Consider the following 22,900-nt stretch of genomic DNA (forward strand, 5'->3'; position numbering starts at 1 on the left):
TTGAGACAAAGTATTTTATAACTGGATATAACCTGTGGTGTGAGACTGGGACTGGAGGTATGGGTGTGATCTCCTGGCTTTAATACAGACCAACCCAGACACAGGAACAGCTGTGTGCACACACACGCGCACACACACGTGTTAACCTCAGCTCTCTTCCCCAGTGCTCCAGAGGCATGTCAAAACGTGGAGCAGCACCTTCCTGCCTCCCACGGCCAGCCCCTTCCTCGCCCCAGATCCAACCCATTACCACACCCTGTGCAGTCCATCCCATGCCTGCCCCCTCCCCCTGCTGTTGTCAGCCGGTCATCACCACTGAGTCTCCCCTGGACAGGACCACCCCTCCTAACTCTCCTTGGGTCCGCTCGGACCCCCTCCAATAGGACCAGGGTGGTCTTCCCAAAACACAGTTCTAATCATACAACATCCCCCTCCTCCCTTCGCACTCATCCCAGGATTAACCTAGAACCTTTAATGGCTTCCCGCTACTCTGAGCATCAAGACCAAAATTCCTAGCTATGGCCCACAGCCTCTGCCACTGGTCATGCCTCTCGCATCCAGCCCCATCCAGTATAGCCACACTAGTTCTCTAATGCTCCTGCAATAAACTAAGTGGCTCAAAACAATACACACTCTCTCACAGTGACGGAAGTCAGCAGTCCAAAATCCATCTCACTGAGCTAAGCTCAAGGTGCTGCATGGATGGTTCTGGGAAGAAGCTGTTCCCATACCTTTTCAGCTTCTTGAAGCCGCCTGCATTCCTTGGTTTGTGGGGCCCTTTCTGCCATCACTCCAAACTAAGGCTTCCACTATCATATCTCATCCTACTGACTCTGATCTTCCTACCTTTCTTGTGGAAGAACCCTGTGATGACACTGGGCCCCCTGGACAATCACCCCATCCAAGCTCTTTAACTTAATCCCAGCTGCCCCGTTCCTTTTACCCTGGAAGGTACCACAGCCACAGGTTCAGGGGGTTTGGATGTGGACCAAGTCTTGGAGGGCTATTATCCAGCCTACAACTGACCGTGCCCAGGCCTGCCCACCTCCACTCTCGATTCCCCAGCAACAATGCCTGTTTAAGGCCTGGTGCCTCCCCATCACAGACCTTCTGTAAACATTCCCTCCACGCTGATCCCCACACCACCCAGGAAACTTCTATCATCCTTCAGCTCCAAGCTCAACTGTTACTTTCTTGATACCTCAGCTCAAGTCAGAAACCCTTGTCTCAGGCCCCCATAGAGCTGTCTTTCAGAGCATTTATCTCCAAAAGCATTTACTTGTGTAACGACAAGTTACACAATTAAATGGAAATTTCTGTGCAAGGAGGGGCCAGGTCTTATTACTTACCATATTCCCATGGCCCCATACAGTCTCTGGCACACACCTTGACAAACACTGGTCATTGAATGAATCCTCTGAATAGAGTCAAAACTGTAATTTATGTGACTTCTTGGTGAAAAGCTCCAAACTATAAAGACGCCAGGCACAAAGAAAGCAAATAGCAGTTCCAAATTTTTTTTTTTTTAAAGATTTTATTTATTTATTTTGACAGAGAGAGAGAGACAGCGAGAGAGGGAACACAAGCAGGGGGGAATGGAAGAGGGAGAAGCAGGCTTCCCGAGGAGCAGGGAGCCCGATATGGGGCTCGATCCCAGGATCCTGGGATCATGACCTGAGCCGAAGGCAGACGCTTAACGACTGAGCCACCCAGGCGCCCCAGCAGTTCCAAATATTAATCCAAGTCAAAAGTTACTAGAGCAGACACTTCCAATGGCAGGCATTCAGCAACCTAGCTACCTGCAGACAATGGCAGTCCCGTATGGTATGCCCCAGGGTCAGGACATATGGGTATAACCAGAAGGATCACATCACAGTCATCTGAAAACTAATACGCTTCCCCAAATGGAAAGATGAGATGATGGATATCTTTGCACAAGAAGACATATGGCTCTTTCATGCTTCTACAGAAGCTGTGCTATACTCCACTACATGTCCTCTGTCCGCTGACATTGAAGAGACCTCCAAGGCTCCCCACAGACAAGCAACGAAGCCATCAACGTTCTTACACATACAACTCTGTACTTTTCTTAACATGAGTAAAAACTGGATCAAGGGGCACACACATTTTGAACTATCACTTCTGGTGATAGTATACAAGACTCGTCAGACAAATATTCCTCCTGAGGGCAATTAAGGACAGTAGAGGAAATATACAAAGGGCATCTAGTGAGGGAACCCCATAGTAAGTAAGCTTACAGTAAGGCAACAATGCAGAGATGAAGGCAAAGAACTCAACGAGCTTTTGCTTTAAGGTGAAACATAAGCAATGAGAAATTAACCTGAATACAGTACAGTGACCAAACAATGAGAAAACAAAACTAAATGAGACACTGGGGCACAGATAATGGCTCAGAATTTTTCCAGAACTGGCGAAAGATACTGATATTCTGTACTGTCAAGAAGCCCAAACAAATCCCAAGAAGAATATAGATTAATGTACTATTTCATATGGACTGTATTTTGCAACTTTTAAAAAGGCTAAAAAAGAAAAGGAAATTACTCTAACCCCAACTTATGCCCTTAAGTGTGAGGAAGTATATAAACACAGTAGAAGGATAGGAGACTGAACGTCTTAGTTGAATTAACAGAAAGTCTGTGATAAAGCAACAAATCAAAAGCTAACTTCTGTCACACAAATAGGGACTGATGCTAATAAGATAACCAGCTGAGAAAAAGAAACTGCATACTCACAGAAAGTAAGTAGCTTAATCCAAACACTCAACAGCTATACCCAAGGCAGGCAGGGGGTGGAGGGAAGGTAGGAGGTGTTAAGAAGAAACTTTTACTTTATACATTTAAGCATTATTTAAAATTTCATTTTAATATGTTTGTTGTTTAAAAAAACTGCAATCATTTTTGGGGGGCACCTGGGTGGCTCAGTCGTTAAGCGTCTGCCTTCAGCTCAGATCATGATCCCAGGGTCCTGGGATCGAGCCCCACATCGGGCTCCCTGCTCCGCGGGAAGCCTGCTTCTCCCTCTCCCACTCCCCTTGCTGTGTTCCCTCTCTCGCGCTCTCTCTCTGTCAAGTAAATAAATAAAATCTTTTGTAAATAAATAAATAAAATAAAAACTAAAAATAAAAAAACCGTCATCATTTTCAAATAAAAATTTTAGGTAGTTCTAGAGGGGTGTCTGGCTGGCTCAAACAGTGGAGTATGTGACTCTTTTTTTTTTTTTTTAAGATTTTATTTATTTATTTGAGAGAGAGAGAATGAGAGAGAGCACATGAGAGTGGGGAGGGTCAGAGGGAGAAGCAGACTCCCTGCCGAGCAGGGAGCCCGATGAGGGACTCAATCCAGGGACTCCAGGATCATGACCTGAGCCGAAGGCAGTCGCTTAACCAACTGAGCCACCCAGGCGCCCCGAATGTGACTCTTGATCTTGGGGTTGTGAGTTCAAGCCTCACGTTGGGTGTAAAAAATAATAAAATCTTTAACCAATTTTTTTTTAAATTTTAGGGAGTTCTAATTAATAGTAAGGTAAAAGACCATTATTAGTCTTTCCAAAAAACAGACTATTTTGAAACTATATTTAAAAGAGAAAAAAAAGACTGATTTACAACCCAATATACACTCACCCCCTCAAAAAAAAAAAACCCTGAATTAACTAGCAATATGTATTCTTTCTTGACCAAAATATTACATTTCTTAAAGACTTTAAAGAGTGTAATGATTTATTTGTGAATAACTAATGCAGCATATTTTTCAATATTTAAAGATACCCATTTACCTGGCCCACTGGTTGAATGATCACTGCCATACATATCAAATTCTTGTGCTTCAAGCTGTCTGTATTTGTTAATATACTCCACTTCTGAGCTCTTTCGGCTAAGTGGCCTGCAAAGAATATTCAATGTTAGTATACTGTTTCTGAAAAGCCAAGAAACCCCATGTGCCAGAGGAATTCTTGAATAATTACTTTTGCACTAAATCATAGAAGAAAACATGCAAATGAAAATATGCTCCACTCCACATCTACTCGCCACTTAGTGCAAATTCAAACAGTGAGAAACCGTTGTTTCCTCGATCAGAGTGGAAGAATGAATGTTCTCCGATCACAGCGGACTGGTAAATGGGGAAGACCGTTAGTGATCCTGAAGGGCAATCTGCCGATATCCGGGCCACACTTCCCCCGCAGCGTCTTCCACAGAGCAGCATCTCAGCACGTAAATAAGGACACACTGGCCCAGACATGCACGGAAGCGCTCATTTACTCAGCAAACGGTACCGACCGTCCGGCACACGCGAGGCACCACCCCAGACACCAGAGATACAGCAGTGAACAAACAACGTCCTTGCCCTCATGAGACGGTCACTCAAGTGGAGGAGACAGAAGATACATGCTCATCAGGGATACCGAGGGAAATTTAAAAGGCAAAGGTATAAAGGACTCCAGGGAAGAAGGGTCCCAAACATTATGAAAGGGAGGAACCTCTTCACAGTATCTGTAATAGTTAAGACCTGAAAACCAATGTCCAAGGGAGGCCTAAGCTCAACTACGACACACTCCTACTTAGTATGCATCTTTTTAAGGACTGCCATAGCTATTATTCATACTAGTAGGTAAAAACGTCCAAGATGTTAAGTTAAAAAAAAGATAACTGCAATGTGATACGCAAAATATGCTATTATAATGTTTGTATTATCAATATTTAATTGCCCTGCTGTCAGAGAGAAGACTGTATAATACCAATTCCTGAAATAGGAGGTTTACTTTAATAAAATGCTATTTGCATTAAATCCTACTTTTGCCTGATATTCATAGTTAACAGCAGCATTCTTTTGGTTACCACTTACCTGACGCTCCTTAATCCACTCAGCAAATTAATAATTAAGGGCTGACTCCACGCCAGGCACTGTCCTAAACACTTGGGATAAAGTAGCTGCCAGGGATGCCTGGGTGGCTCAGTCAGTTAAGCACCTGACTCTTGATTTTCAGCTCAGGTATGATCTCAGGGTCGTGGAATGAGCCCCACATTGGGCTCCACACTGGGCATGGAGCCTGCTTAAGATCCTCTCTCCCTCTCCTGCTGCCCCTCCCCCCACCAAAAGCAGCCGGCAGACTTTTCTCATGGAGCTTCCAGTCTGGTTGAGAAAAGAAAAATAAAGGAAAACAAGAGTATGTTAGAGATTCTAAGTCCACAGAGAAAAACACAGCCAGGAGAGGAGATGGAGTGAGGGTGGCTGCAGTGTTAACTGATGATAAGGTGACATTAAAGCAAAGATCAAAACAAAGTAAGAGAGGGGCCGTGCAGCCCTATGAGGGGAAAGATCTCCTGACGGAGAACCCGGAAAGCCAGAGCCCTGAAGCAAGTGTGCCAGCAAGAGTCAGGAGACAGAAGGAGCCAGAAGAAGTGGGAGGAGTCTAGAGGGACAAGGAAGTGGAATGGCTCTCAGGGAGGGCAGGGGGCAGGCTGCTGGCAGGCGCTGATTACAAAGATTTTGGCTTTTGCTCTGAGATGAGTTTTAAGCGGGGACAGAGAAACAGCAATATCGAACTCCTATGGTAACAGGCTGGCTGGGAGCAGCTGAAGCAGGGTGAGGTGACCCAGGCAGACACAGCAGAAGCAGGGAGACCACCTAACCATACTAGCACAACAGCCAAGGCCAGAGACTAGGTGGCTTGGACTAGAGGAGCAACAGGTAAGGGGGAGCCACTGGAAAATGCTGGTGTACTAGATCTGGGTATGAAAAAACAAGAGTCAAGAACGATTCCCTGGTTCCCGTTGTTGGGAGGACCAACACACACACTGTACCCTGTGCCCCACAAAATGAAGCTACCAAGCCAGGATGGAACACATGGGCTGTTACTGGAGTCTCTGAAAGCACAGTAACGGGCAGACAGGGGAGGAAGACCAGAATTCAGAGCACCAGCAGGCAAACCAGGAGCGCACCGGCCACTGTCTAACTCTGCCATCCCCTGAGCTGAACTCACTGCAGTGCCAAATGCACACACAGGTCTTGGCATAGACAGAGCACCCCAGAAGTGCCCTTGTGCCTTGTGGAGCAAGAAAGGGGACCCCAAATGCTCAAAGTGAGGGCAGTCTCCAGTTTTTCTCTTTTCTCCTTTCTCTCATGTTTCAGGGGTCAGCAAGGGCCTCAAACTCTAAGGAGTGGAAACACCATCTCCCAGAGGGTAGAGTAGACCCTCACTGCCTACTTTCCTCCTGGGTCCTCCCACTGCTTGACCCCAGATGTGAATGCAGGTAGATGTACTGGCAGGAAGCGCAGGGTGGAGCAGAGCAATAAAGGACCAAAAAGGGGAGCTGCCTCAGGGACAGGAGAGTACCTGGGAAATCCAGACCCACCCCCCAAGGCCGTCCATAAGCTACTGGGCTCATCCCAAGGCTGCAGAGCATGCACAGACCCCCAACAGCTCACCACGGACTGAAGACTAAGGGCTTAACTACAGAACAGCCAGCAGGTGGCACCATGCAGGACAGACCCAGACAGCACGGTGATGGCTCTGAAAATCCACCAAGACCTTGGGTGCCTGGGGGGCTCAGATGGCTAAGCGGCTGCCTTCGGCTCAGGTTATGATCCCAGGGTCCTGGGATCGAGCCCCGCATCTGGCTCCCTGCTCAGCGGGGAGCCTGCTTCTCCCTCTCCCACTCCCCCTGCTGTGTTCCCTCTCTTGCTGTGTCTCTCGTCAAATAAATAAATAAAATCTTAAAAAAAAAAAATAAAGAAAACCCACAGAGACCTTGAACCCCACAGAAGGCTGGCAGGAACTTGCTGCCTGAACACAGCTGCTCAGATGCATTCCCCAGAGGATTTAAACAAGCCCCAGAGCCCCATAATATCAGAATGCCCAGGATACACACAACTACTCAGCATATGAAGAACGAGGAAAATCTCCAGAATGGAGCAATGACCACTTAGATATTGGCTACCAATTTAGAAACCCTACACCTCACACCAATCTCAAATCAATTCCAAACTGATTCAAAACCCAGGCACTTATGTTTTTAAGCCAAAAGCTAATGTTCTGCAACATTCAAGAACTTTGGAGTAGAGAAGGCCTTCATAAACAGGAGCACGAAAAGGAAAAGTCAAAAAGGACAATATTAACAAACTAAACTGTCATTTAAGCTGAGGAACAACGTCTCTAGAAAGGGCAAGAGCAATAGTCACTCAGGAGAAAACATCTACAGCGCATGGCACTGGAGTACATTAAGAATTCCTGTAAATCAAGAACATATGCACAACCCAATATAAACGTGATTTTTACCTTTAAAAAGCGCATGCATCAGTGTATTTTTTTTTTAAAGATTTATTTATTTATTTGACAGAGAGAGCGAGCGAGAGAGGGAACACAAACAGGGAGTGGGAGAGGGAGAAGGAGGCTTCCCACTGAGCAGGGAGCCCGATGCGAGGCTCGATCCCAGCACCCTGGGATCGTGACCTGAGCTGAAGGCAGACGCTTAACGACTGAGCCACCCAGGCGCCCCAGTGTATTTTTTTTTTTAAGATTTTATTCATTCATTTGACAGAGAGAGACACAGCCAGAGAGGGAACACAAGCAGGGGGAGTGGGAGAGGGAGAAGCAGGCTTCCCGCGGAGCAGGGATCCCGACGTGGGGCTCGATCCCAGGACCCTGGGATCGTGACCTGAGCCGAAGGCAGACACTTAACGACAGAGCCACCCAGGCGCCCCTGTTTATTTATTTTTAAGATTTATTTATTTATTTGACAGAGAGACACGACGAGAGAGGGAACACAAGCAGGTGGAGTGGGAGAGGGAGAAGCAGGCTTCCCGCGGAGCAGGAAGCCCGATTCCAGGGCTGAATCCCAGGACCCTGGGATCATGACCTGAGCCGAAGGCAGACACTTAACGACTGAGCCACCCAGGCGCCCTGAATCAGTGTATTTTAATTAAAATATTTTAAAGCAAAAATAACACTGGGAAAAGAAATTTAACAGTTTTAGTTTCTCCTCAAATATTAACTGCATCTTTTTTAAAAAAAAAAGATTTATTTATTTATTGGTGGGGAGGGGCAGAGGGAGAGGGATAAGCTGACTCCCTGCTGAGCATGGAGCCTGATGCCGGGCTCCATTCTCTACCCTGAGATCACGACCTGAGCCGAAACCAGGTGCCCCTTAACTGCATCTTTACCAGCCGAAAGAAAGAAGAACCAATAATCCAGAACTCTAAATCCAGGAGCAAAGGAATTAAAAACAGAAGGCTATCAGTCTCCTTACAGTGACAAGTCTTCCCTCATTGCTAAAAAATGCTCCTGGACACCACATGAGAAGGCAATGACAATGACCAAAAAAGAAACTGACCAGTTTCATAGTTTTATGTCTTCCACACAAAATATCCTAAGGTTATAATTCATTAGAAACAATTCATTTATTCAACTTACTAAAATGTTTAATAAAATCCAAGTTAATCTGATCATAGCCTAATAAACAGGAAGGATTAACACAAAGGTACTTTTTTTTTTTTAAGATTTTATTTATTTGACAGGGAGAGACACAGCGAGAGAGGGAACACAAGCAGGGGGAATGGGAGAGGGAGAAGCAGGCTTCCCGCCCACCGAGCAGGGAGCCCGATGCGGGGCTCGATCCCAGGACCCTGAGATCATGACCTGAGCTGAAGGCAGAGCCATCCAGGTGCCCCCACAAAGGTACGTTCTTACCCTGATCTACAAATATTTACATTCTCCATCTACATGGTAGTAGGAACATGACTGGAATATTTGGGCTCTATTTCAATCAAACAATCTCAGGATCTAGGACAGAAAAAAAATACAATTGATAATAATACTAGTAGCAGACCCTGAGCACTAGAAACATAGGATTACACAATTAACCCATTAGAGGAAGGTGTGCTGAATGTAAGCTGATTGGTAAGAAAAAGCTCTGTGAGGGCTGGACTTGAGCAGCAGTCACGATGGCAAGACAGATGCCAACTAAGTGTCCTGGGGTGGGAGATGGTCTTCGAGAAGCTCTCTGTGTAGTAGCTCACTTATCTTCAAATCTCCACTCAAAGGACACCCCCTCCCCAGAAAGGCCTTCCCTGACCTCCACATGGAACTGGGGGAGGCCTCCAGTCGATTAAACAACCGCCCCCCATCTGTGATCTGTGATCAGCTTACTGGACGACTCGTGCTCCTGCTTGTCTTCCCACTGGAAGGTGCTCTCCACAAGGGAAGAGACTAGGTCTGTCTTGTCCACTGCAGCACCCCCAGTCCCTAGCCAGCATTAGGCCACGGCACAGTCATCAAACTCTGCTGAGTGACTAAGCCAGCAATTCCAGTGGAGGGCAGAGCAGAATCTAATCAGAAAGGACTAGAAAACAGGGAGCAGAGAGAACAAGAACACAGACCAACCTTTCTGTAAGTTCAAAGGAACACTAGAGCCAAGGAAAATATGCTGATGTTTTCCCTCAGACAGAAGAAAAACATTGGGTGGTATTTAAACAGGGCCCTGGAAACAAGAATTATGATGTGAGTAAGTGGAAAAGAGAAAGAGTAAACATCTGAAAAGACAGAGTCAGTGTGAGCCACTCTGAAGGGTCAGACGGAGCACAACAAGCATCGGGACAGTCAGGCCTGCCTGAAACAAAAGACACCGTCTGGGGGAGAGCGAGAGGGAAAGCCAGGTAGGAAGGGATAATGCAAGACTGCAGAGGGCCCTGAGAAGAATTTGGTTTATGTTCCCAAACCAATACATGTCTGATGTTGTTGTTACCACCTCAGAGGCAAAAATTTTAAGAATTAAAGCAATAACGAGGTTATTCAAAGGGAGAAGTGTCAGGATTCATCGTGACTTTGGTAGAAAATCTGGTAGGACACTTGTGTCATGATAAATTTTCCTCTCCTCTCCTTTTCATACTCTACACAATGTAATATGAAAACCTTCTCATTGACGAGAATGAATGCTGACATTGGGCTTTTTCTCACATAGAAGCAGTAGGAGCTCCAGGCTGACCACACACATCACTCCTGATCATGCATGACATACAGGTCTGATGTAAACCCTGTCTATTCTTCACGGTTCACTTGCTGGAAAAGGCAAGGGAAGAAACAAATGTTATAAAAGGAAAAGCCACTATGTAGTCATTTAACATAAAACTAGAGAGTAAAAGACCTGTCCACTCTTGAGCAAAAGACACACAGAAACCTGAAAGAAAAATAGCACAATAATGAGCATTACGCATCACTGGTACTCACCCAAGCAGTAAGTGTAAGTGTCTCACCTTCAGTTCCAAAAGAAAACACTAATATCAGATCTTCTATAATGAATTATAAGACTTTGTTCTCAACTTCATATGTTCTTAGATCTCTATTTTTTCCTAACCTTAATCTACTATTGTTATGTTTTTAAAGAGATTATAAAGTATATTTTAGAGTTACCTACTTAAGCATTTATGTCCTCTGGCATTACAACTTGTTTAAACATATAAATTTAACTACTATTTAAAAAGAGGAAGAGAATGAGTGCAAAAAATAACCTTTGCTAAATATTTCACATGACAGGTATCAGCATTCTTTGCCTACTTTGCTCAATCATAACAAATTTTCTCAAAATGGGTACTTTGCAAATCGTCAAGAGGGTGATCCGTTTTTCCTGCTTTCACTGGAGGGGACAGTGACCTGGCTTCTAGATGGCCTGAAAGTTAAGCTGAAGAATAAAAGCAGTGTGGTTATTTTTAGAGCTCTACAGGCATAGAAATACAGCCCTAAACTGTGACCCACAGCTCTGCATAGCCGAGCCTCACACCACGCGACAGTCCTCACCGTAGCTGGGAGCACATCTGCGGCGCCTCACACTATTGTTCTCGTTTCATTACCAAAGATAAGTCTGAGTGCAGTTAGGACCAGAGCCCACTGCAGCCGGCATCTTTTTCAAATACACTGAGCTATGTTCAAAAGATAGACTATTATATAATTTGTGAAGAATGAATGGTAAGTTATTTTTGTCATTTCTTCTACCTTCCTTACAAGGTGAATTAATGAGGAGTCTCCCTAAATGAAGACATCACAACCTCATTCCTAACATAGAAACTTATTTATTTCAAATACAGTTTCAGTGGGTAAATAAGGAGGCTCATTCCTTCCAACAGGGGATACATCCAGGAGAACAACATATGCCTGAGTAAAACACAGCTTCATCACTAATTCAAGCAAACTCTTTGGCAACATCACCACATCGGATCCATCAACTTACCAGGTACGCTTTAAACCTTTTCTGCACAAAACCTAAGTCAAAAGTGTGTTTATAGATAGCACTTTTTATATGTTAATATTGTATAGCCTCCTAAGAACTTTTTATAGCAAGTGTCAGTGTTAATTTTCAGAGAATGTTCAGTCTGGAGATTATCTCTTTGTATATTTCATTTCTGCTTAGCTACATAAACGTATTTTCAAAGCTTGGTTTTTGGTACTGACCTAGTTAGAAATTGAAAAGCTTTAATCCATGTTCTAATCTTATTCTGACCTGCTTATCTAACCAGTGAAAAACTCATGCACTTTTCTGGCAAATTTATTGTAAAGAAACAGATATTGCTCATCAGAACCACAACATTTTATGCAAATAAATAAGTGAGGATATTTCCATAGGCTAAAAATGCCACTTTTTGGCTGGATGAAATGGCCAAAATATGATTCCTACAAACCCACACACTCTCCTGGCTCCGACGTAGTGACAAAGACTCTGCTTCGGGAATTAAAGTGGCATCTGAAGGAGCGAGAGAGATTAATACAAGAGATCGAAAATGAACAAAAAGTTAAAAAAACAGGTGTGGATTACAACTGGCTGAGAAACTACCAGAATCCCCACACGACCATCCCAGCTACTGAACAAAGACAACTTGAAGTCCTTTGCTCACAAGTTCAGCCTTGTCAAACTGGAACTATTCTCAGCAGGTAAAAATACTATGTTCTCTTTTGTGATATTTTGCTACTGTCAAGTCTAAGTTCCTCATACATCTAGACTGGAAATTGTATTCTATTATGTAAATTCTTTAATCATGTGTATCAAAACCCGGCAACCAAAATCCCCAAGGATAGACTGGACAAAAATATCCGTTGACATCTTACTGGCTAGGAAATATTTTTAAACCATATTCAGAATTTCTTTACTAAGAAGCTTAATTTTAAAGGAATGAGCAGATTACTCAAAAACGAGCAACTACTATAGGATCACGTTATTTAAGCTGTACTCTGGAGATAAACAGATATGACAAAAGAAAGTTTCTGAACTGAATGTTCATTACTGGTTTCCCTGCAGATTTCGAGAAGTTTTAGCAGAAAATGATGTACTGCCATGGGAAATAGTCTACATCTTCAAGCAAGTTCTGAAAGACTTCCTAAACAGTACTAACAAAGGTAACCAGCAAGAAGGCCCGGAAGAGTCAGGGAACATAGACTGTCCTGTTCCTTCTGTGATCCTGGGCACAAGCTCCAGGGGTTCCAATAAAGACGAAATACCCACGATTTCTAGTTACGTGGACAAAACCACAAAGAACACGTTCCCAGCATTCTCGCATAGAATATGGAACCTACCATATTATTACCCATCAAGTTAAGTTACTTATAACCAGAGAAGTTTTTATGGCCATCTTTAGAAGCAGAATTCTTAATATTAAGAATACAAAAAAGTAATGTGATTTCACGTTTCTCTGTTGCAAAGTCAAGTGTTAAGTAGTTTTTAACTATGCATCCTATGTTTTAAATAGTGTTCCTTTTTTATCCGCTCTAAAAATGCAATGCTTGGGGCACCTGGGTGGCTCAGTTGGTTGAGCGACTGCCTTCGGCTCGGGTCATGATCCTGGAGTCCCGGGATCGAGTCCCGCATCGGGCTCCCTGCTCGGCGGGGAGTCTGCTTCTCCCTCTGACCCTCCTCCCTCTCATGCTCTCTGTCTCTCATTCTCTCTGTCTCAAATAAATAAATAAAATCTTTAAAAAAAATAAAATAAAATAAAATAAAAATGCAATGCTTTATTGAACTATATACTTTTAACTAAAATGATTCCTAAACACTTTGAAAAACATATTTGAAGTATTTTCTTATACTTCAAACACATCTCACAGGAACAAGTATGGAACTGGGCAAATTCTGTGTGAAAATTAGACATTAACCTTGACTTTTATTCCGAAAAGAAGCTATGTATAGAATAAAATAAATGATTGATGTGAATCTTGCTTTTACAATATAACACAGAACTGACTCCAGCTCAGTCATTCTCAGTGGGGAAGGGGAAGATGGGCAGTGACAGAGAAAATAATGTGCAGTTTAAAGACTAAGTAGTGCTTTACTTCAACATTCAAAGTTGTTAATAATTACAACACTTTTAATCTCAATTAACACAATGGGAAAGTAAAAAATATAGAGCTATGTTGTATCATTAAAAAGAAACAGGCTGGGTTCATTGAAAATAACAAATATTCTGGGGCCCCTGGGTGGCTCAGTCAGTTAGGCGTCCAACTCTTGGATTTCGGGTCAGGTCATGATCTCAGGGTCGTGGGATCAAGCCCCAGGTTGGCCTCCCTGCTGAGCATGGATCCTGCTTAAGATTCTCTCTCTCCCTCTGCCCCTCCAGTCCTCTCTAAAAATATAGCAAATATTCAATATACAAAATTCAGTATTTCATAATTTCATTAAAGTAGAAAACTAACCACTGGATTTATTTTTTTTTATAAAGTCCTAGGATCTTTATCATCTTAAAAATAAGTCCAAGGAACCTAATGTTTACAACTTTATATTTAGAGATTTGCTGTTTTTCCCCCATCTTAAAGGGAAAATATTCAAGACTAGAACTCAATATCCACTCCAAAAAAAAAAAAACCCTTCTGACTTGTTTTTTCCTGGACTCTTGGCCAACATCTACACCATTCTGAATGAGTCTCAATTTGGTCTTTAGTCCTGTGTCATAAATGGTGTCAACCTGACCAGGGTTTAAGACAAGGTAAGTGGAAACACAGCCCTACGTGGATCTAAAATAAAGACACCTCTCACTCCTGTTCCCTTTTCAGTGTTTTCATGAGCTAACTATCCATGATTCTTTAATCACTATAAAAGTCTTAGAGTGGACACTGTGGGAGAGCTAAGTATCCCCAGAAGTGCGTAACTGATTACTGTCCAGTGAATACATTAGAAACTAGAGTTTTAGTATTATTGCCTCAATGGGGATAACAAAATTTGTTTTAACCAACATGGAGTTTGTCTATGAAATGCGGCACTAGAACTGGCCACCTCACCATGTAGGTTAGGAAATACACACCAGAAAGAGGCCCCAAACCCTCCATTCTCTCCACAAGGCATCTCCATCAGCCACCACACAAAAGAAATGACCAAGCCCACCACACTTCTGAGAGGCGCCATGCTCCCTGTCCAGACAGGAAGAGGAGAATTTTCTTAAGACCCTCCTGTCCGAAGCTTCCTGCAACTGAAGAAGCTGCAGACAGTTAGGTGACCCACTAGTCAAGGAGGATCATGAACCCCATGCTGCTTTAAGTCACCCATGACTCAATCAATTCCACAACAAGACTTTAAAGGGGAGTGGAAGAAATACACTGCATTTTGGTATGCAAAGTCTCCATCTCTCACTTTGTTTTGGCAATAACCTAATAACCACATTTCCAGTGAGAGCTTTGGTGTATGTAATTTAAAGCTACAGTTGTTCCTAGAAAATCTACAAATCAAATAGAAATTTTAACACAAATAACTTCCTAAATATTAACAGATCCTGCTTCTATACTTTGGGCTGCTTATAGTACCTAAAGTTGGCAAGAAGATGAAGGTCAAAAACATAAGGGGGGTGCAGATGGGGGAGAAGAATACCAGGAAAGCTTTAGGCATGTTTTATGAAGAGAGAGTATTGACGCAGTGACTAAAAGCTTTAGCTAGGAAATAGTGAGGTGTAAATACATTAATCCACATAAAAGTACTCTGCATATCTGACACATCATAAGCTCTCAAGAGTTAGCATTATCAACCAGCCCAGTCCATTTAACAATGTTAAAGTCATTCTTCCACATGCCAGACACTGTGCGAAACACTGCATATATACCCGGATTCAGTCCTTTCCTTCAAAGTAGGTAATATTAGTCCCACTTGACAGATGAACAAATAGCCTCGGACACATTCAATGGCTTGCCCAGTATCAGAACAACAGGGTGGGGATTCGTATCACTCTGTCAGGCCCCTAGCACCCCTCCAGCCTCCACCTACTCTCTGAGCTCCAAATGCATAGTCAATTGCCTACTTGACACACCTCCTTTTGGATGCCCACAGGCAAGCAAAGTCACAGAGGTTTGTTTTTTGAAAGGATAAATAAAAATCAAGAAAGAAACAAAGAATCAAAACGACACACATACACAAATGAAAAGCACAGCTATTTAAAAACTTAAGCTCAGTAAATGACACCACCACAAGCCATCCAATTCTATAAGCCAGAATGTCAGAACCATTCTGGAGGGCAGAGGGGTCAAAAACACCTCACAAACAAGTAAGACTTGGGGCACATGGCAAGGGCTTTAGAGGAGGGAAAAAAATGTCCGAAGAGATTAGGGAGGCAGAGGGAGGAGGTGTGGAAGGACTTGTGCAGCTGTGGAGGCCACAGGAGGCCTCTGCAAGACGTGAGACACTGGAACAGGGCCCAGAATGAGGAGAGCAGCCAGTCACGGGAAGAAACTGGACGGCCGGGGGGGGGGGGCATTCCAGGCAGGGGGGGGGAGGCAGAAGCCCCAAGGCAGAAATGAGTTCAGTGTCTTCCAGACACAGAAAAAATGCCAATGTGGCCAGAGTACAGCAGATTAGGCAGACGCCAGATGGAGGAAGGCCTGGCAAGCCACGACAGAGTCTGCATTTTATTCTAATGGCAATCTATCCACAGAAAGCTGCACACCTACTCAAAGAACCTTAGGAGTGAATGTCTACTCAAGAACTTGCTCATTTAACAATTAGTAACTGAGCATCTACCTCATGCCAGGTATTCTTCTAGGTGCTAGAATAAATTGTTGGGGGGCAAGGATGCAAGCTAGAAGAATAAAAATAGAAGCCTTTTACAATAATCCAGGAAAGAGATGATGGTGGTTTACTTAGTCCAGGGTGGTGAAAGTATAAACAGTGAAGTGTGCTCTTATTCTGGAAACATTTTACAGTACAGTTGTCAGGATATTTTGATTTTCATTGGATTGAAAACACACACGCACACCCCCCTTAGGGAAATCAGCTATGGTCAAAGAAGTAAGGCAGATTTCATGATTCAGTCAAGGCAGGAGTGGATAAGGAGGCCACTCTCATTTCCAGTATATCATAAGCAATTAATAATTGGGATCTACTAAGGCAGTTCATTCATGCCAACAAGTATGTGGGTTCCTACTGTATGTCAGGCACTAGGAGGCAGAGATTCGGTGATAATCTGTTCCCCCACAAAGGTCTTACGTGGGGAAAACAACATAAAGGAATTCCATACAAGTACTAAGAGAAGCACATGGGGTACTAGGCAAACAGTTGTTTACTTAAAGTGGGGAGCGTCACTCGCTTAGTTTTCTTCTGAGCCTTCCAGCTGCTCCTTCTCACCCTCCTTTGTTCATTCCATCTTGTCAACCTCTAAATGTTCAAGGTCCAGGCCTGGGTCCTTGGACCTCCTCTCCTTCAGCACTCACCCATTAGGATCCACCACCCATAGTCTGGGTGAGCTCATTGGTCTCAAAGCCTTAAATCCCCAAACATCTGGCTCCAGCCAGGTTTCTTTCCTCAACTCCAGATGCTTACATTTACTGCCCACATTTACATTATCTACTAGTAACATCAAGTTAAAGTGTTAGAATCAAACTCCTACTGCTTCCCCATACACCAGCTCCTCCTGAAGTCCTGCCTTTCTCAGTAAATGGCAACATGCTCCAGCTGCTCAGCCAGAAACCTTGGTGTCACCCATGACTGGCTTCCCCACTCATGTTCTGTATCTGATCCAGCTACAAAGTCCTTGCCTCTGTCTTAGAAATATATCCAAACTACACTATGCTTACCACCTCCACTGCTACAGTCCTGGTCTAACCTACCATCCTCTCTCCTTGGATGATGTATTAGTGAGCGTTCTCCAGAGGAAAAAAACCAACAGGATGTGTGTGTATACAGAGAGAGAGAGAGAGAGATTTATTTTAAGGAATTAGCTAGGCCAGCAGGCTGGAAACCCAAGGAGGAGTTGCAGTCCGAGTCTAAAGGGATTTGGCAGAATTCCGTCCTGTTTCAGGAGGTCAGTCTTTTTCTCTAGCCATGTCTTCAACTGATTTGATGAGGCCCACCCACAATTCAGAAGGTAATCTGCTTTACTAAAAATCCATCAACTTAAATGTTAATTTCATTCAAAAACCACCTTCAAAGAAACATCCAGAATCATGCTGGGCCAAATACAGGCATGATGGCCCAGCCACGCTGACACATAAAGGTGATGTCAAAGATAATACCAACAGACTCTTCCCTGATCTCCCTGCTTCTGCCCTAGGCCTGCTCCAGTCCATTCCACACAGCAGGGATCGTTAAAGCCTTAAGTCATGTCACAGCTCTGCTCAAAACCCTAGAGTGCCCTCCAATGGTTCCCCAATAGCCTCAGATGAAGTAGCAAAGTCCTCCCTGATTTCAGGGACAGTTCTGGACCCAGCTCCATCCCTCTCTGAGCTCCCCTATTCTCTCTCACACAGCTACTCCACTCCAGTAGGACATAGATACAGAACACTTTAATGGCAAAGTGACCTACCCAACTAAATCTGTTAAACAGATAAGAAGGTCTTTTAAAAAACATGGCCTTTCCAAAAGACACATGAAAAAGTACTCAAAATCGCTTGGCATCAGGGAAATCCAAATCAAAACCTCAATGAGATACCACCTCACCCCGGTCAGAATGGCTAAAATTAACAAGTCAGGAAACGACAGATGTTGGCGGGGATGCAGAGAAAGGGGAACCCTCCTACACTGTTGGTGGGAATGCAAGCTGGTGCAGCCACTCTGGAAAACAGTATGGAGGTTCCTCAAAAAGTTGAAAACAGAGCTGCCCTACGACCCAGCAACTGCAGGGTATTTACCCCAAAGATACAAATGTAGGGATCCAAAGGGGCACGTGCACCCCAATGTTATAGCAGCAATGTCCACAATAGCCAAACTGCGGAAAGAGCCAAGATGTCCATCGACAGGTGAATGGATAAGTAAGATGTGGTATATATATATACAATGGAATATTATGCAGCCATCAAAAGGAATGAGATCTTGCCATTTCCAACAACGTGGATGGAACCAGAGGGTGTTATGCTGAGCGAAATAAGTCAATCAGAGAAAGACATGTATCATATGACCTCACTGATATGAGGAATTCTTAATCTCAGGAAACAAACTGAGGGGTGCTGGAGTGGGGGAGGGTGGGAGGGATGGGGTAGCTGGGTAATAGACATTGGGGAGGGTATGTGCTATGGTGAGTGCTGTGAATTGTGCAAGACTGTTGAATCACAGATCCGTACCTCTGAAACAAATAATGCAATATATGTTAAGAAAAAAAAGAAGACAGCAGAAGGGGAAGAATGAAGGGGGGGGGATATCGGAAGGGGAGACGAACCATGAGAGACGATGGACTCTGAAAAACAAACTGAGGGTTCTAGAGGGGAGGGGTGTGGGGGGATGGGTTAGCCTGGTGATGGGTATTAAAGAGGGCACGTTCTGCATGGAGCACTGGGTGTTATGCACAAACAATGAATCATGGATCACTACATCAAAAACTAATGATGTGGGGCGCCTGGGTGGCTCAGTCGGTTAAGCGGCTGCCTTCGGCTCGGGTCATGATCCCAGGGTCCTGCTCAGCGGGGAGCCTGCTTCTCCCTCTCCCTCTGCCTGCCTCTCTGCGTGCTTGTTCTCTCTCTCTCTCTCTGTCAAATAAATAAATAAAATCTTAAAAAAAAAAAAAACCAATGATGTAACATATGGTGATTAACATAACAATAAAATTTTTTTTAAAACATGGCCTTTGTGAGTGAACAGAAAATAGGAATCCTTGGAGAATGACACACATTAACATCTGTGCAAAGCCTACATACTGAAAAGCAACAAGGCAAAAAGGAAAAAGTAATATACTTATATGTGGAGTCAAACACATCCATCCTTACAACATAATAACACAAGGGATGGCAGTAACTTTCTCAAGAAGTTATCTGATCCTCAGCTATAACATGGGACTTCCCTTGTCAGAAGGACTGAGACTGCTGTGCGCCTGTGTCCCCCGACACAAAGCTCAACACAGCAGGCACTTAACCCACGTGAGATGTGCCAAGGAGGAAACACTGAATTACATAAAAAGGAACTGGGTAAAAGGAACCACCGGATATAGTGGGAAAGTTTTCTCTGGGACAAAGTACACTCTAAGGTGCTAAAGGGTCTGATATTTTCTACTTCTCTTCTTTTAATGCTGGTGGTCACTACTCACATGACCTATAAAGCTGATTTAACAATGCTCTTGTGGACTGAACTCCAGAGAGCTGCTCTAAGCTACTCTTAGCCTGACTGTCCTCTCAGACATGGTTTCACTATGTGATATCCTATGCCTGTAAAGCCTGTCTTCCTGTACGTCAAATGTTTTCTCACCAACGTCAAAACCTACTCAAAGTCTCCTTTCTGGAAAGACACCAGTCAACAAGCCAGCCACTGCGGTTGAGACTGGCTTTCAGGTCAGCTCACCCTAAGTCTTCCCAACTCTACCACTGTATTAGTTTTCTGTTGCTGCCATAACAAATTACCACAAACTCAGCAATTCAGCAGTTCAAAACAACACAAATCTATCATCTCACAGTTTCTGTAAATCAGAACTTCAGGTGGACTCAACTAGGTCCTCTGCTCAAGGTCCCATGAGGCCAAAATCAAGATGTCGGTTGGGTGGCTCAGTCAGTTAAGCCTCCGTCTCTTGATTTTGCCTCAGGTCATGATCTCCGGGTCCTGAGATTGAGCCCCACATATGGCTCCACGCTGATCATGAAGCCTGCTTAAGAGTCTGTCTCTCTCCCTCTGTCCCCCACCCCCCTGCCCTCTCCCCCTCCCCCCCTGTCTCTCTCTCTCAAAAAAAAAAAAAAAAAATGTTGGCAGGGCTGCATTCACTATAAGAGGCTCATTAAGGTTGTCAGCCAAATTCAGTTCCTTTAAGTTGTAAGACGGAGGTCCCCCTTTCCCTAAAGGCTGTCAGCCAGGATTCCATCTTTGCTCCCAACTGCCCACATTCTTCTTCCTTTGTGGCCCAGTCTAGCAACAACTGGTCAAGTCCCTCTCATGTTTCAAATCCCTGGCTCCAGTCGGAGAAGGTCTCTGTTTTTAAGGTTCGTGTGATTAGACAATCCAGGTAATCTCCCTATTTTAGGTACTATAACCTTAGTTACATCAGCAAAATCCCTTTTGCCATATAATATAAGGTAGTCACAGGTTCTAGTGGTTTTCTTTTTGTGGGGGGAGGGTGTGGATCATTCTACCTACCATGAGGATTTATCAGTTAGGCAAGCCACTTTACCACCCAAGTCTGTTTCCTTCAGATTTCTACAAAATCAAGATAATGCCATCAATGTCAAGGGGTTATTTCAAAGATTCAATAATATAGCTATATTTGAGTGCCTACTACATGGTAGAACCTCTGGCATTAGGTATGTGGTAAGGGCCCAGGATGGGACTTCCAGAAGAAGTACTACTCAGACTCAAAGCACTACACAGACAAGCAAACCTCAAAGTTATCTGCCCGTCTCTAGTTATTTGCCTGTTTCTAGTTACCTACAGAAGTTGAAATGTTTATGGCAATTTTACAAAATAATTTTATTTGTTGACTATAATAATTTTTAAATAGGGCTTATATTTTGTCTGTTTTCATTCCATTACTCTGAAATTTCATTTTTATTGATTTTTCAAAGTCTCAGTCCATGAAGAACTGGAAATTTTAAAAATTGATCCTTAGTAGTTAGAAGAACATTTAAACCTGTACTTTCGGTTTCTGAAAAGGTCAATAATTTACTTCCACTACCACAATGAGTTATTTAAAAGCAACACAGCTCTGCCTGTTACAAGCAGGGGAGCACTAAAGAGACAGGATAGTCTACAGGACCATTCACCAGTACTCTTCAAGGAAACAGAGCGGCCACTCTAAAGCTGCACAAGGGTCTCTTTGTCCCTCCCCTGTATCCAAGAAAAAAATTTACCAAAGATCCCAAGTTGCTCTTGACTCTACAAGGGCCTGAAGCTTGTCTACAGATGCTTGAAGCAAACCCATGAAAACTTAATGGGGCCAACAAACAAGAATAACTTTTTAAAAAAGTAAAACACAAAAACCACCCTCTCAGCTGTAAAAGGTGTTGAACTTGGGGCGGGGGGAAGTCCAAGCAGTGACACAGATACTCCAAGATGGGAGTACTTCCACACTGGCCTGCTTTAAAGGGGGAGCAGGTGTTTCTACACACCCCATCTGGGTTTTCTAAAAAACGGAAGGCCTCCTCTTGCCTTTTTATTTCCACCAAAATCATGTGAACAGATGAACCAACAGCAGTTACTTCAATCAAAAAATAGTTGGAGTAAATAAAAAATCCTAAAAAAAAAAAAATAGTGGGAGGAAGGGCATTAATAAACTGAACAAAGATCCAGCATTCCAACTGCTTGATATTCACCCAAACGGGCGAAAACTTTTGACCCACAAAAACCTGCACAGAAATGTTTACCACAGCTTTACTCATAATTGTCAAAACTCGGAAGCACCCGGCATCCTTCAGTAGCTGAATGCATAGATTGTGCTACGTCCATCCACAGCATGGAATATTATTCAGCACTTAAAAAAAAAAAGCTACCAAGCCATGAAAAAATACGAAGGACACTTAAGTGCATATTGCAAAATCAAAGTAGCCAATCTGAGAAGGCAACACATGGTCTGATTCCAGCTGTAAGACGATGGACAACGCGGGACAGATAGAAGGATCAGTGGTCGCCGCCTGTCCACAACCACACACACCACCGCCAGGAGCAACCCTCAACTACCGACTGCGGTTACTGAGAACGTGGTAACACACGAAGGACACTAAAGCAAGGGAGGAACAGGGAAGCTGGTGGTGGGCTGAAGGAGGCACTCAGGACTTGGGACTTCACTCGATTTTTCTGTAAACCTCAACGGCTCTAAAAGACGAAGTCTGTTAATAAAACACTGAGAAAGGGAACCACAGTCTGGGGTGGCTCGGCCTCCGGAAGGAGCCGAGGTTCTCTCTGTCCCTTTGACCCAGTGCCTGGGTCACTGGATGAGGCCCGCCGGACTGCCAGCCCGCTCTGGGACAGCCTGGGGCCACGGATGGGGTCACGCGGCGCCCGGGGACGCCACGCACCCCCCGCCCCCCTCCCGGGCCGCACCCGCACCTCGCCGGCCTCCTACCTCCTGGACGCCACGGGCTGGGCCTGGGCCGCGGGGGCCAAGCCTGGGGCCACGTCCCGGCGCTGCGCCTCGTCCCTGGCCGCCTCGGCCGGGAAAGCGGGCGGCGAGCCCAGCAGCTCCACATCCGTCACGGTCTTGCCGATCGTAAACCAGTCGTTGATCTGGTCGACGGTGAGCTTGCGCAGCATGCTGCCGGCCTGGCGTCGACGCCGTCGCAACTGCCCCGCGGAGCCGCGGGAACAGAGGACGTCGGGAACGTGACGGCGCAACGTGGTGACGCCAGGAACACGGCCCCGCCCCGCCCAAGCCCTCCAATCAGAACGCTCCAGCGCCCACGCGGCCCGAACCTGGTGCCGTCGACCCGGCCCCGCCCAGGCCCTCCAATCAGAACGCGCCAGCGCCGGCATGGCCCAAACTTCGTGCCGCTGACCCCGCCCCGCCCGGGCCCTCCAATCAGAACGCGC

At 44.6% G+C, this 22,900-nt stretch overlaps 2 protein-coding genes across 2 annotated transcripts in view; one reads left to right on the forward strand and one right to left on the reverse strand.

The window, feature by feature from the left end:
• The window catches only part of TDRD9 (tudor domain containing 9), a 115,314-nt gene extending 92,690 nt beyond the window's left edge, over positions 1–22,624 (reverse strand). Inside the window, exons 1-3 of the mRNA XM_021679715.1 lie at positions 22,437–22,624; positions 5,294–5,319; positions 3,793–3,903 (exon numbers count right to left, since the gene is read on the reverse strand). Of these exons, the coding sequence (XP_021535390.1) occupies positions 3,793–3,903; positions 5,294–5,319; positions 22,437–22,624 (325 nt within the window). The remainder of the gene's footprint in view (positions 1–3,792; positions 3,904–5,293; positions 5,320–22,436) is intronic.
• RD3L (RD3 like) lies at positions 11,636–12,596 on the forward strand. The gene is made up of 2 exons (XM_021679716.1): positions 11,636–11,934; positions 12,299–12,596. Exons 1-2 carry the CDS (start codon positions 11,636–11,638, stop codon positions 12,594–12,596), a joined length of 597 nt encoding a protein of 198 aa, XP_021535391.1.
• Positions 22,625–22,900: the final 276 nt, after the last annotated feature.

The sequence above is a fragment of the Neomonachus schauinslandi genome, chromosome 9 (genome assembly GCF_002201575.2).
Source record: "Neomonachus schauinslandi chromosome 9, ASM220157v2, whole genome shotgun sequence".
Lineage (NCBI taxonomy): Eukaryota > Metazoa > Chordata > Mammalia > Carnivora > Phocidae > Neomonachus > Neomonachus schauinslandi.

Excerpts from the sequence above, each read along its gene's own strand:
- RD3L (XM_021679716.1), top strand. The coding sequence starts at position 11,636 with ATGCCACTTTTTGGCTGGATGAAATGGCCAAAATATGATTCCTACAAA. Across the intron at positions 11,935-12,298 it reads ACTGGAACTATTCTCAGCAG|ATTTCGAGAAGTTTTAGCAG; the intron begins GTAAAAATACTA and ends GTTTCCCTGCAG.